At 36.9% G+C, this 15,320-nt stretch overlaps 1 protein-coding gene across 2 annotated transcripts in view; it reads right to left on the bottom strand.

Moving 5' to 3' along the window:
• The window catches only part of Rock2 (Rho associated coiled-coil containing protein kinase 2), a 102,280-nt gene that overhangs the window by 48,919 nt on the left and 38,041 nt on the right, over window positions 1-15,320 (bottom strand). For both annotated transcript variants that reach the window (XM_050141943.1, XM_050141944.1), the window contains exons 3-4: window positions 14,732-14,832; window positions 508-645 (exon numbers count right to left, since the gene is read on the bottom strand). In XM_050141943.1, the coding sequence (XP_049997900.1) occupies window positions 508-645; window positions 14,732-14,832 (239 nt within the window). The remainder of the gene's footprint in view (window positions 1-507; window positions 646-14,731; window positions 14,833-15,320) is intronic.

Genomic DNA, 15,320 nt, shown 5'->3' with positions numbered 1-15,320 from the left:
ACTCAACAGCCTTGCTCAAAATTGTTTGTAGATTTCGATGCTGGAATTAAACAAATATCAAGTCAATTATCTAATTCATAGTTAGTTATGAGGTGGAATCAGGTGTACTAAAATTATATATTACAGAAAAATAGATAAAGGACTGTTGAATGTTTAAGATGTTTACTGTAGAAAGCTAATCTCCCATTTAAGATAGACTGAGAATGTAACAGAATACTGGCTGATCACAGCAAATCTTTATATAAGGCAATTAAGAAGGAAATGGTTTCCAGTAATAGTTCTTATAACCAATTTAAGTAATCACTACATACCACGACTCTACAGATATACCACCAATGAACATTAAACAAGCATACTCAATCAGATCTAACAAAAAAGTTGCGTTTTTACTATGTAAACAAAGCACAGAATGATTAACACATAAAACCCTCTTCTTGAATAGACAAAAAAAAAAAATAAAACAGACAAACAAAAAAACCACAGACTTATAGAAGTTAGCATGCTTACCTGAACCACCCAGGGACTGTTCGCAAAGGCCATAATATCTCTTTCTTCCCAGAAAAAAGCAGAATCTGATCTTTTTATCATTTCAAACTTACTAAGAAGCTTCATTGCATAAACCTTCTGTGATGCCTTATGACGAACCTGTGGATTTTTAAAAAGCCAAAAATGAGCAATACTTTAATTGATGAGGAGAATGCTGTTGCTGCAGTACTAAGAACTAGCTGCAAGACAACTGACCCTTAGCCAAGTAAATGCATGTAAAACCATCTCAAAAACCAACCCCCAAAGCAAAAGTATAACATTTATGAGGAAGAACATTTATAAGTGGCAAATATTTCAGGAAACAGCGTTTTAAATCTAGTCAAATAAGCCATAATCTCATTTCAGCTAAGTAAAGCTTAATCTATAAAGCTCCACTCCCTCAGTTAACCTAACTTTTTTTTTTTTTTAAAAAAAAAAAGATACTATTTAACAGACAATTTCCAGGAAATGTTTACTGGGGGGGGGGGGGCATTTCGTTTAGTCTGAAACGTGTGTGTGTGTGTACATCACTTATCTGAACATTAAGAATCTAATAGATTAGTTTGCAACCTCATTTTATGAACTCATTTTTTTCTTAGTATCCTATTTAAAAGATTTCTAAGAAAAACAACCAACAATATAGTTATTTGATCAATTCCTACTTTGTTTAATAAATTTCTTCAGAGTAAGAATGACATCTATTTATAACCACTATTAATTCTCAAAACATAGCAAAGTATCACAAAGCCAAGAAATATACAGTCTAAAATATAACAGCTAACACAAACTAGATAATAATAATTGATATACAAAACTGAAATGCCCAAGGTTTATTCTTGCATGTATCTCTTTCCTACAGCAATTCTCAAGTTGGTAAATGGCTATTCCATCATTCAAGCTGCACAAGCTAAAAATTCCTTTGTCAGAAAATGATACAGTACAGCCTTTAACTTGTTTCTACATCCAGCCATGTCTGTTTATTCCCATTAATGCCAACCGAGTTCAAGATATTTTACTCCAATTGCCAGCAAAATCTCAGTAGTTTTCCTCTTTTACATCCACTCAGTCTAATGAGTAACATAAACAAACCAATTCTGGTCACTCCTCAGCTTGCCTCTTTCATATGAAGAGTCCTTTCCCCTGAGTTCAGTTCCTAACTTCCTTCAAACCCCAGTTCAAATACTACCTTCTCGGCAACACCAACTCTGATCAAGGTACTTGAGTCACTGATTCCCTCTCCTGCTAGTTGTCCCTAATTCATTCTCTCTGCCTTGTTTTGCTGTTTCACTTACTAATCTAACATTTTTTAAAAAAAAACATAACTTGTCAGGTGGTGGCAGTGAACACCTTTAATCCCAGCACTTGGGAGGCAGAAGCAGAGGCAGGCGGATTTCTGTGAGCTCAAGGCCACCTTGGTCTACAGAGCTGGTTTTAGGCCAGCCACAGCAACACAGAGAAACTATGTTTCAAAGAAAAAGAAAAAAAAAATGAAAAATCTTATTGTCCTCTATCTCTCAGCACCAGAATTTAATCCAATAGAAAATAAAATACCATTACAAAGTATGTGCCAAGCACTATGTGTTTGATACATTGCCTCAATTTTTGTTTTAGTCCCAGTGGGTTATCCTTTGTACCTGTCAAAATGGCAAACATAAGGCAGAGAATTCAAGCTGCCTGCGGACTGAATGAGATGCACTCTGCATCCAGAGTCTATACTGCTTTTGTATCTGTAAACCCGCAATTAGCATAACCTGCCTCAAAGAGGTGGATTTCATGGTTTCATGCCCCCAATACCCAAGTCCACCTGCAGTTCTTTCCTTCTGAGAAGCTCACCAGCTTCTGGTCTTAGGGCTGAAGGAAGAAGCTAAGAAAAGAAGCTCTTGACCACAGTGCTGACAAGCCTAGGGCCATTTCATAACTTAAACCTTGCCCTATGTTCTTGTTTATAGTTGAAGCACAATTATTGTCCTTTAGTCCCTCTAACAGAAGAATGAACCTTTCTTCTTTATATATTTTTCACTAGAAAACCCATCACTGTCCCTGACTCCACCACTCACCCGTGGACACTAGTTTCTTCTCCACTCAGCTGAAATATGAATCTCCTCAAAGAGGCTTTCACTGACTACCCAATTAAATCAAGAACCTCAATGAAGGTCGGCAGTAAATATTTTCTTAAAAACTGTAAAGGATCTCAGTACTGCCTCATAACTCCATTTGCTTTCTTCCTACAATCTGTTGGGTTTTTTTTTTTTTCTTTTGATGCTTGTTACTTATTGCAGGCTCCCCAGTATGGCCTTAGTAAGGACAGAGATTCTTTGTGCTGTTTTGTCCCCTTCTAATGCCAGTGCTGGCAAAAATAACACAGATACTAAAATGATACCTGATAAGTGGATATATAAAAAATAATTTCTTGACTTTATGACTGACCACCTAAAATTTCAGGATTTTGTTTCGTTTTTGAGAAAAGTTCTCGCTATACAGCCCTGGTTGGTCTGGTACTTGCTTTGTAGACCAGGATAATCTTGAAGTTGGAGATATACCTGCCTCTGCCTCATGGAGCGATGGGATTAAAAGTGTATGCCACATTTGCCAGTTGATTTTCCAGTTTTAAGGAAGATTCAATAGTAATATTCTAGCTAACTCTTGCTAAATATTATCTATATCTAGAATATTTTTATTGATTAAAAGTGAAATAAATCAAAAGATTGCTCACATCTTTCCCAGAAGAAACTGGGAAGAAAATAGAATAATTTGCAAATCGAATACTATATAAATAAAAATTTAAAAATCATAAAATGTTCTATTTAATACAGAACATTTTTTCTCCTAACAAAACCAAGTAATTTTATTTGAGTGAGTTTTAACAAATCTCTTATAAAATGACAATTCCTAGCACAATCAATATAAGCAATCATCACTTAAAATCATATCCTTCTGATTATAATGGCACAGCAGGAACCAGCTAGCCCTCCCACTATAAACTACCATCAAATAGTATTAAGGCAATAGTTTCCACCGAAGCTTTGTAAAATGAGCAGCACATAATTAACTAACTCATTAAGTCTACTCTATAATGGCCTACAAACAGTTTAAAAACAACACCTCAATTGGTGCACAGCAATAGCGTCCTAAGAAGAGCATAGTGACACTGCTGAGTTGTGGGGAAGTGGCAAAGGGAGGTGGCTGGTGCACCAAGATTAGAAAGCAAATGAAATGAGGAGCTGGGTTCTGCTGTAGGTAAAGCACAGAAGTCACCTGAGAGAAAATACCCCAGGTTTACTAGAGCAACTATGACAGGTTTGATAGCAGGACAAAAACACAAGCAAACTGAAGTATACCTTGCAAATTTCCTGAGTATGCATTCAGCTGATACACCTTAGAGTACAAACTATAAACAAACAAACAAAACAGTGGTTGTCAACCTTCCTTATGCTGTGACCCTTTAATATAGTTAGCCATGCTGTGGTGACCCCTGACCACACAATTATTTTCCTTACTACTTCATAACTATAATTTCTGTTAATTGCAAATTGTAATGTAAATATCTGGTATGTGACCCCTGTGAAAGGGTCATCCAACCCCCAAAGGGTCGCAACCCACAGTTTGAGAAAGGCCTGTTCTACTACTACTTAACAAAACCTAACAGCAAATCTAACCATCAGAAGGGAGCAGTTTAGCTAGAGGTTGAGCTGAGCCCTACTCAGGAAAAAGGACTTGATAGCAACAATACTTGCTCTTTCCACACACCTACTCTGACAAAGTTTAAAACAGTCTGCACAAATTAATGATGACCAACCAGTAAGCCACTGAACAGATCATAGGAATGAAAACCAACATTCTTCAAAGAAATTAACTCAAACCTCAAAAGCTCTACCACATGTCCATAAAATCTAGCCAACAACTTAAAACTTAGGAAGAGATAAAAAGGAAAGCATGACTTGTTATCAAGAAAAAAAGCAGGGGCTGGAGAGATGGCTCAGAGGTAAGAGCACTGCCTGCTCTTCCAAAGGTCCTGAGTTCAATTCCCAGCAACCACATGGTGGCTCACAACCATCTGTAATGGGATCTGTTGCCCTCTTCTGGCCTGCAGGCATACACACAGACAGAATATTGTATACATAATAAATAAATATGAAAAAGAAAAAAGCAGCCAAAAGAAATGACTCCCAAAGGTGTTAGGTTAGCTTTAAAGTTTTTTTTAAAATAAATTAAGCAAAAATAGCTCTCAGAAATATGCTTAAATAAAAAACACATGTAATAGAAATAAATTAGAAATTCTATCACTAAAAAATAAATACAGTAACAAATCAAAACTCAGAAGGTTTTAACAAACATTGATTTATAAATGAGAAATTCCAGCCAGGCACATACTTTTAATCCCAACACTTGAGAAGTAGAGGCAGGTAGATCCTTTGAGCTCAAGGCCAGCCTGATCTACAGAGTTCCAGGAAAGCCAAGGCAACACAGAGAAACCATGTCTCAAAATATTGAAGAGAGAGTGAGATAAATTCAGTGTTTCTGAACACAAGTAAATTTGAAAAATAAAGACAAAATGAGTAAATTAAAGAGATTGGACTCAGTGGCATCCAAGGTAATTTTAAGCTGTCTAAAATATATGTAAAATATAAAGGACTAAATATACTCATTAATGAATTGTCAAAAAATTAAAAAGCAAGTATAAACTTATATGGTTTAGATATAAATCAGACAGGCTGAAGATTAAAGTAAAGGCAAGTTAATTTGTCCTGGAAAACAGCAAGGATAAAGTTATAATAGAAATGTAAATAGCTGCTGTGGGACAATGGTTTTACCCTGTGAAGATTTGTTTCTTGTGCTTGTTTAATAAAATGCTGATTGGCCAGTAGCCAGGCAGGAAGTATAGGAGGGGCAACCAGACAAGAAGTAGAGGCAGGGGTTAGAACAATATGTAAGAGCTAGCCAATAAGAAGCTGGAACTAGCCGGGCCAGGCAGTGTTTGAAAGAAAAAAAAAGAAAAAAAAAAGAAGTAGAGGCAGGGCAATGAGAGAACAAGAGAATTCTGGGAGGAGAAAAGAGTCAGTCTGCAGTCATCACCCAGACGCAGAGCAAGATGTAACTGCCTTGTCGAAAAAGGTACCAAGCCACGTGGCTAACACAGACAAGAATTATGGGCTAATATAAGTTATGAGTTAATAAGAAGCCTGAGCTAATAGGCCAATCAGTTTATAATTAATGTAGACCTCTGTGCATTTCTTTGGGACTGAATGGCTGCAGGACCAGGCGGGACAAAAACCTCGGTCAACAAATAGTGAAGCAGATTTACAGCAAAGACAGTCTTTTATCTGAATAAAAGAGATAATACATGAAGACATAAGAGAGCCAGGAGTATTAATACACACCTTTAAACCCCAGCACTCTAGAGGCAGAGTGGTCTTTATGAGTTGCAGGCCAACCTGCACTACATACATATTGAGCCCCACACTAATGGGGGAAGAGGGACATAATTCAAAATGTATGCATATTAAATATATGAACTTGGAAAATTCATGAAGCAAAAACTAACAGAACTAGAGAAAGAAAACTACAAATCTATTTTCAGCTGAAAGATTTAATACTCCATGTCAGTAATTTGATAAAATATATAAAACATTACTGTATCATTTCTCCTTTTAAAATGTTTAGAAATTTGAAGTATTCTGAAGTGCTGTAGCTGTACATAAAAAAATTTAACTGCAATAAGCCAACCATGTGATAACCATTACTGTAGCTTACATCCATCTTCTGTATCATGTTCTTAGGCTGTAATAATATTTCTTTACAAGATCTGCAGAGTGATATAAAATTTATAGAACACTGAAAATAAATGCACCAGAAAGAAATATGGAAACAAAGGGCAGAATTCAGGATTAAAGAATGACAGCTGTAAAGCTAGAAACACTACCACAGTGGACGTTGCTTTCTGACTGGCTTGTGTTCAATCACCAGATTATCTCGAAGTAAATAAACATAAAAAACTATGAACAAATTTTTAAAAGTTGCTAAGGCACTCTCTGCTATGCAAATTTATGCCATTTTTCAAGCCTTCATTTACTCTAAAAACAAACTGAATTTTGAATGTTCTCTAACTTGATTAGAGAAAGCAACACAAAGAGCATTAAGAGTCAATTAACTTGCTATTTTTTTATTATTTATACTTAAGACCATGACATACACAATTCTGAGAATTTTGTTGTTGAATGGAGCTAAGAACAGAGGCTAAAAGGGATCTATTAACTGGTGGAAAGTGGATAACCGTTCATCTGAATAAAAAGGCTACACTATAGATGACTTCTGAGGTCATCTTTGGTTGGTGCAAGTTACTCTCCAGTTTACTAAAATCCTGCACGCTTTGGTGGTCTTACACATGTGCTGCCTCCATCTTTCAACAGAAGCATGACTTTACTATGAAGTGTCCAAAGGTTGGCACAATGCTGAACTGTTTACTTCAACAAATTCAATACATTGCTATCTCTATCCATGCAGTATTACAAGACTTGGAATGAACACATTAAAAATATTTTGACTCTCAGGCTGAATTTCATTTAAATTCTTGACTAGGACGATTGCTGGCTCACAGCACAGGATGGGGACCAGTAGCTTCTCATCTCTGACATAACTCACAGACATTAGTCTTATTCATGCCGAATGTCTACACCATACCTTTTAAATTCATTAGCAGTGATGTGACAAAGGAGCACAATAAAGTGCTGCTACTTTAGGAAAGATGGTTTCCACTTATCTTCCTTTGAGGATGTCTCTGAGTTATTCTATCATAATTTCCCTCAGCATCTCTGAAGATTCCCCTTTATTCTCCAGCTCCTTTTCTATTCAATATAGATGGACAGATACACAAACAGTCAGACATAGTAGCTATTCATTATCACACTGAACAGAGTAATGTTTAAAAACATGGGTTCATATTAATCAAACCTAGGCAGAGAGAGATATTTATGAGCTAGATGGCCAATTTACTAAATTCCTCTAAATTTCACAACAAAGACAAAATGAGAGATAATGACTATAAATTTAGCATACAGAATACAGTCAATAACAACATTAGTTAACTTTACCACGGACAAATGAAATAAGGCTCATTCTACCATGAACTGATGCATGTGTCCCGTTACTAGTCTTAGAATTTAAAGGATAAAAATCACTTCTAACAGTTCTATTTGTTACAGAAAAGACTGTTAAATTCCTCATTTTTAATCTTAAAAATACATGAGTATAAAACACCATCCAACTGAGTGTATATGTATGTAGGAGGAACAAACACACAAACACACACACACACACACTAAAGAAAAAGGATGGGAGGGCTGAAATACTAGCCATGGTTATACCCTAGCTGATGAAGTTTAAGAACTATATCTTAACTTAAAAGATAAAAGAAAAGAAGGGTCTTTTTCCCCCTTATATGTTCTATAGTTAAGATGTATTTCTTTTTAAGACAGACAGACAGACTTAAGCAGGTGAGGTGCTCCTAAACGAAGCCAGAGAGCATGCTTAGGATATTCTTGAAACCCTGTGAACAATTCTGAAAATCACTCTACCTAGGGCACGTCAATTGATGCTATCAAATTTATTTTTATTTCATTTTTATAAAATAAAATCATATTTTATAAGAAAACCCATTGTGTATATTATACTAGCCTGATATTAATGAAGCCTTCACTAAAGTGCAAGTAAAACAATGTCCTCATGCTTTGTGTTATAGCAGACAAGACGGAATAGCAGATACAAGAATTATGAAAACATCAGAGGCAGAGAGATAAATTTTGCAGCTCAGAAATAACCTTATGAAGAGTAAAGGTCCAACTTTACATTTAAAAAAATCAAGAATCTGAGTTTACATGAAGAGATTAGAAAATCACACGCACATACATGCTGTGGAATATTATGTTAAGGTGTATCACATTTGTTTATGCTGTGGAATATTTTTTTAATGATGCAAAGATGTGTTCCATTCTTTTATGTTGCATTTAACTCTGTGAAGTTGTGTTACTTTGCCTGTCTAAAACATCTGATTGGTCGAATAAAAGAACTGAACTGGACAGTCAATAGTAAAGCAGGAGAAAGGATAGGTGGGGCTGGAGGCAGAAAGAATAAATAGAAAAAGAAGAAGGATTGGGAAGCAAGAGATCAAGGAATGAGAAAAGAAAGGACCAGCCACCCAGCTACACAGCCAGACATGGAGTAAGAAGGAAAGAAGTTATACAGAAATAAGAGAAAGGAGGCAAAAGGTAGATGAGATAAATTAAGCTTGCTAGAAATTAGCCAAGTTAAGGCTGGATATTCATAATAAAGAATAAGCCTCCATGTGTATTTACTTGGGAGCTGGGTGGTGGGACCCCAAAAGAGCAAAAAGTAAAAAAGTAACCAATAACACATACACATGAACACAATGCAATAATGAGTAGCCAATGGCTATATGGGAAGGGTTGTTCTCTTCCCTATGCTTCTCTAAGGATATCCTACATACGCTGTGTACTTTACTAAAGAAGGTAATATCCCCAGGTATGAATGAATCTTTTCAGATGAATAGCTATCTTACAATTACTAGCAAGGCCAAAATACTTGAAAGACACAGTTCTTTAAAACACACACACAAGGAATCAAAATATCAACTACAACCATAATATGATAAATAAAGCAACATTAATTAAAGCCACAGAGAAGAAATTTCACCCTTATAGAAGGTTAAAACAAAAGAAATGGTAACTACCTAAGTTCTCTTTTAAAGTGAGCACTGAGACACAGAGTCAAACTGCAGGATGAAAAGGCATACAGGAAACAGAGCATGCTCTGAGCATCTGGCCTAGAATGAACCTGAGAAAGGAGGAATTTAAAGGGGCTTCTTTTTAATTATCTATGTATAAAGAAGCACTGACGTGATTGCAGTACCTCCAGAGCCAGAAGAGAGCATCAGGTCTCCTGGAGCTGGAGTGACAGATGCTTGTGAGTCAAGGGGCATCCTCAGCTTCACACTTCACCCTTTCACCTGCTAAGCATCTCTCCAGCCCCATGAATGCTGGCATTTCAAGAGATCCTAGCAGGCCAGAATAAAGGAGTCATACTAATTTAGTCAACTAAGCAGTAAAGGGTCCATTGAGAGGTATCTGCATTAGTTACATCAGATCTAGAATTGTCTTTCCTCAACATAGGGACAGGCAGAAAAACCAACTTGGATATATATATATAATAGACATGGTACCTAAGAATATAAGGGTATAAAAGTATGAGGAAATGTCTGCCAAATAGTACTATCAGTCCAGCTGAGCATACACAGAAGAATATGCAGACCATTTAATAAGCATGGTCTCGATAGTCTCTCCATGAGCATTTCACAACTTGAGATCATTACTCCAGTGAACACCAAGCAGAAGTGGAATAGAGAGCAGGGATTCATATATGACTGAGTAATGGAAAAGTAGCTTTGAAAAGCAATGAATACCGAAAAAAGAAAAGTGTAGACTAAAGTAGTATGAAGGCAGAAACTAAGATTTTCTTTAAAAAAAAAAAATAAACATAAGGGAGGAAGGAAAAGAAACAATAATTGTGACTCTATGTCTTAAGGGAAACAAGTGCCCTTTTAACTGTTGAACCATCTCTTCAGTCACTATTTTATTTTAATTATTATTACTGTGCGATGTTTTTGGGGTGGGGGGGAGGGTGCAAGATCACATATGTGTAGTACGAATAATAAAAACCCAGAGACAGATATTAGGGTTCAATTTGAAGACCAGAAAAGCAAAGCAGCCAAGCCACTAGAGAAGTCTTACCTCTACCAAGGCTGGGTGACTGCAGACTAAGCCTCTCTCTCCTCCCATTTTACATTCCCTCTAGTGCTGGGATTAAAAGTATATGACTCCCTAGTACTGGGATTAAAGGAGTGAGGTACCACCACCTGGATTTGTTTCTGCATTGATCTTGTGTAGCCCAGGGTGGCTTTGAACTCACAGATATTCAGCTGCCTCTGTCTCACAAATCCTGATATTAAAGATGTGTGCCACCGTGGTCCTTGGACGTCCCACAGGTCAGGGAACCCTGATTGCTTTTTGGGCTGATGAGGGAGGGGGACTTGATCGGGGGAGGGGGAGGGAAATGGGAGGGGGCGGCGGGGAGGAGGCAGAAATCGTTAATAAATAAATAAATTAAAAAAAAATGTGTGCCACAACTGCCTGACCTCTAGTGGTTTAGCTTTTTCCTTCTGGTCTTTAAGCAAGCTTTATTTATTAAAACATAAACAAAATATCACTATATACATGCAGAGATAAGAAGGCAACTTCTTATAAGTTAAGAAGCCTCTCTGCTTCCATTTTTATACAAGTTCAAAGGATTGAATTTAGGTTACCAGCTTTATCTACTGAGCTATCTTGCAAGCCAGGCTTTTGTTTTTGCTTTTGTTTTTTCAAGACAGGGTTTCTCCTTGTAGCCCTTGCTGTCCTGGACTCACTCTGTAAACTATGCTAGCCTCGAACTCAAAAACCTACCTACCTCTGCCTCCCAAGTGCTGAGATTAAGGATGTGTGCTGCCACCAACACCACCGGGCTGCCAGGGAAGATTTTAACTGATACTTTTGCAAGTGTCAAATAATCTCAAATATTTTTAATCATCGAAATAAAGAATACCAATAAGCTGGTTCCCAAACTTCACACGAACTGATATGAAATTTCTGTTGTTTTTCAGGAAGCCTTGTATTGCCATGGTGGCCCCACAAAAATAATATACAGGGGGCTGGAGAGATGGCTCAAAGGTTAAGAGCATTGCCTGCTCTTTCAAAGGTCCTGAGTTCAATTCCCAGCAACCACATGGTGGCTCACAACCATCTGTAATGGGGTCTAGTGCCCTCTTCTGGCCTGCAGGCATACACACAGACAGAATATTGTATACATAATAAATAAATAAATATTAAAAAAATATACATATGCACATCTAAAACTCAGATAAGATCTGATTATTCAAAAGTAAAACCCACGTAAATACCTGACAAGAAACCTGGCAATAGTCCCACTACGCAGAACCAGAACCACACTAAGAGACATGTATGTGCAATCCAATATAGTACTTACAAAAATATTCTAAAGTTAAGTTGTTACTAATGCTACTCCTAGATGAGAGAGCTTTAGCCTGGGTGACAGGAAACCAATGTCCTGTAGGCTAGAAATAGAAGTAGTCAACACCGACTCTTCTCCCATAGTACCAGAAATTAATTACACACAAAAATTTCTATTGAAGTTTTACTACTAAAGTCAAAGGCCCTAGTGGGGAAGCTACTGCTTTTTGTTGTTCTTTATTCTTTTTTTACTATAATTTTTAATTTTTTATGTGTATGGATGGTTTGCCTGCATGTATGTCTGTGCACCACATGTATGCAGTGCCCATAGAATCCAGAAGAGAGTGTCAGATACCAGGAACTAGAGTTATGAACAGTGTGCACCACCATTTAAGTGTTGCGAATCAAACCTGTATCCTCTGCAAGAGCAGCCAATGCTCATAACTACTCAGCTATTTCTCCAGCCTCCCCTCCCCAAGTCCCGATTTTTTTTTAATTTTACATATATCAGTATTTTGCCTGCCGACATGTATGTATGTATGTGAATCATATGTATGCAATTCCTGTAGAGGTGAAGAGGGCATTGGATCCCCCTGGAACTCAAGTTACAGACAGTTACTCGAGACTTCATGCAATGCTGGAAACTGAACCTGAGTCCTATGGAAGAGCAGCAAGTAATCGTAACTGTTGAACCATCTCTCCAGCCCTATACTGCTATTGACTCCAGAAACAATGCTCTTATATGCTATGGCATATCAGTGATATAACACAATTACCCTTAGAATGGAACTACTTATATAAATTAGTTAACACTGTCCTCTGTGGTAACCTAACCCCTACTTTCAACTTAACCAGAAAAAGATTTCATATAGAAAGAAAAATCTGTGCTATTATGAAGCTTCCTTCAATTAACTTGCAAAAACAAAACACATTACAAAGATGTGTTAAATTGGAATATTCTCCCCCTATACCCACCATACTAATTTACTACATACAAATTAATCTTCAAAACAGAAGAAAGAAACACATGGATGTTTCCTTTACAATCTTACTTCTTTTTAGGAATCTGTCTAAGGTAATAAAGGCAAAGCCAAAGTAAATAAGATAAAAGCTCTTGAGTCAGGCACCAGATTCATAGAATGTCGTTTTCATTTTTAAAAACACATGATTTTGGTTAACAGCAACAACAAAAATAAAATCTTATACCTACATATTTTTCTTCCATTCCTTTGACACACTTTATCATAATGACATTAGTAGGAACATGGTGTAGGAGGTCCTTCTATGTGTTGTTTTCATTGGCTGAATAAAGAAACTGCCTTGGCCTTTTGATAGGGCAGAACTTAGGTAGGCGGAGTAGACAACAGAATGCTGGGAGGAAGAAGGGCAGAGCCGAGATGCCATGGATCTCCTGCCTGGGACTGACACCAGTTAGAATCTTGCTGGTAAGCCACAGTCATGTGGCAATGCACAGATTGATGGGAATGGGTTGAATTGGGAAGTAGGAGGTTGGACAATGGGAGGTTGGAGCTGACGGGCCAGGCAGTGTTTAAATGAATACAGTTTCTGTGTGATTATTTCGGGGTTAAGCTAGCTGCGGGGCTGGGACAAAAAGCAGGCCCTCTTTCCTCCCTAAATAACTACTCTAACATTAAAACATGGAAAGCTGGGTCAATACACGGTGGCTTGTGCATTTAATCCCAGTACTCAGGAGTCAGAGGCATGCATATCTCTGAGCTGGGAGGTCAACCTGGTCTACACAGAAAGATCTTGTCTTAAAACAAAGAATGACCAGTTTGACTAATAAATGTGCCTCAGCTAATACATGTGCACTAGCCTAGCTTATGTATAGCCTTGGGCTAGATCCCCAACACAATGTAAAACAGAGCATGAGGATGCATGCCTCTAAGTACAGAACTTGGAAAGCGGAAGATCAAAAGTTCAAGGTCACCAGCAACCACATACTGAATTCTAGGCCAGCCTAGAATGTAAGAGATCCTATCTAAAAAATACAAAACCAAAAAGCAAACAACTAAAAGAAAAACAAGGATAAGTCAAGATCTATTCAAAATCCAAGTCCAAATTCTAGTATCTCTTCAATAAGTAGAATAAATTTTAAGTATGCAAAAAAACAATATTTTTGTATAAAATGTGATTTAGTTCTATATATAAAATAAGCAATAAAATTAAAAAAACAGCCCTTAGGAAGTACTCTAGGCAGCATGACTTAGTAATTCACTTAATCCACAATAATTCCACAGTAACCCTCATAAAATAGGTGCTCCTGTCTCTGTTCTTCAGGTTAGAACTTAGAGAAGAACTTACACTTAAAGTGATCACTGTTTCTCATTGCCATCAAGAGGATAAAACACTGTAGGTTAAAAGAACTGAACTAGAATCTAAGAACAAACACTGGACCTCATACTTAAGAATTCAAAACAGAATAACCATTATAATGCCTCATTTAATATAAATACACAATTTAATGTTAAGAGTTATAATATTTACACTTTTACCTCCAGAAATAGTTTCTTCATTGTGATATATGTGTATATATAAGATATATACATATCATACATACATATGTATATACACACACATACATATATATCATACTCACTGTATGGCCAGGCTGGCCTTGAAATCAGAGATTGGTCTGCCTCAATATCCTGAATGCTGGGTGGGATTAAAGACATTTGCCATCATGACCTTTCTTAATAATTATTACAGCTTTCATACAGTATAATGCCAGAGTATAATACAGTATAGTATTAATTTATAGGCAGATCACATGTGAAACCAAACTGGCATTATTCCAAATCACTGTGTTTTAAAGGTGGAATACTGTTAGTAATAGGCTACCTCTTTTGAAAGATGGGAGCACTGAGGCTCACAACGATAGAATGACTTCATCAAAGACATAAAACTAATTCCTCAGCTGGGCATGCTAGCACACGCCTTTAATCCCAGCACTCAAGAAACAGAGGCAGGTAGATCTCTGTGAGTTTGAGGCCAGCCTGGTCTACAGAGTTGAGTTCCAGGATAGCCAAAGATACACAGAGAAATCTTGTCTCAAAACAAACAAACAAAAACAAAACAAAAAAGGTAGTAAGAACCAAACAAATCCTTACCAACTGAACTTCACCAAAAGCACCTCTGCCAATAACTTTTACAACATCATAATCTTCTGCTTTCATCTGTAACCCTCTGATTTTTTTCACAATTTTCTCATCTATAATAGAAAGATCACCATATTTTAAAGCAAACATTAGAAATATTCAAAAATAGTCATAATATTTGTAAACATTTTTTACTTCTAGATTCTAGAATTTTCAGCTGATTCTGTTAGTCTTTAAAGGGTGCTATTTTAAAACTTTAAAATGTGGGAATCGGTGTAGTATGGTGACAGACTGCTTAGTTAACATGTGAGGTCCTAGGTTCTATCCCCAGAATCGAAATAAACACTCTAAGAAGCATGCTATCTCTGCATCAAGGAACCAAAGCTCTGTGATTTGTTGGCACATGTCCATGAATCACTAACTGCTAAAGCTGTTCTGCTTCTCACCCTCTGTATGCAAGAGACATCAAGGACCCAGGTTATCTTGATTCTTTATCAATCATGGCAGAAAGCAATCACAAAGTCAGGCATGTCACCCAGGACCAGGAGGCTAAACATAAGGACTATACATTTCAGAGCAGCCTTGGTGATATTACTAGATG

The sequence above is a fragment of the Alexandromys fortis genome, unplaced genomic scaffold, assembly GCF_014885135.2.
Source record: "Alexandromys fortis isolate MF-2015 unplaced genomic scaffold, M_Fortis_MF-2015_v1.1 scaffold_30, whole genome shotgun sequence".
NCBI lineage: Eukaryota > Metazoa > Chordata > Mammalia > Rodentia > Cricetidae > Alexandromys > Alexandromys fortis.
Note: the sequence above shows the minus strand (reverse complement) of the source record. Positions and strands in the feature narration are given on the sequence as shown.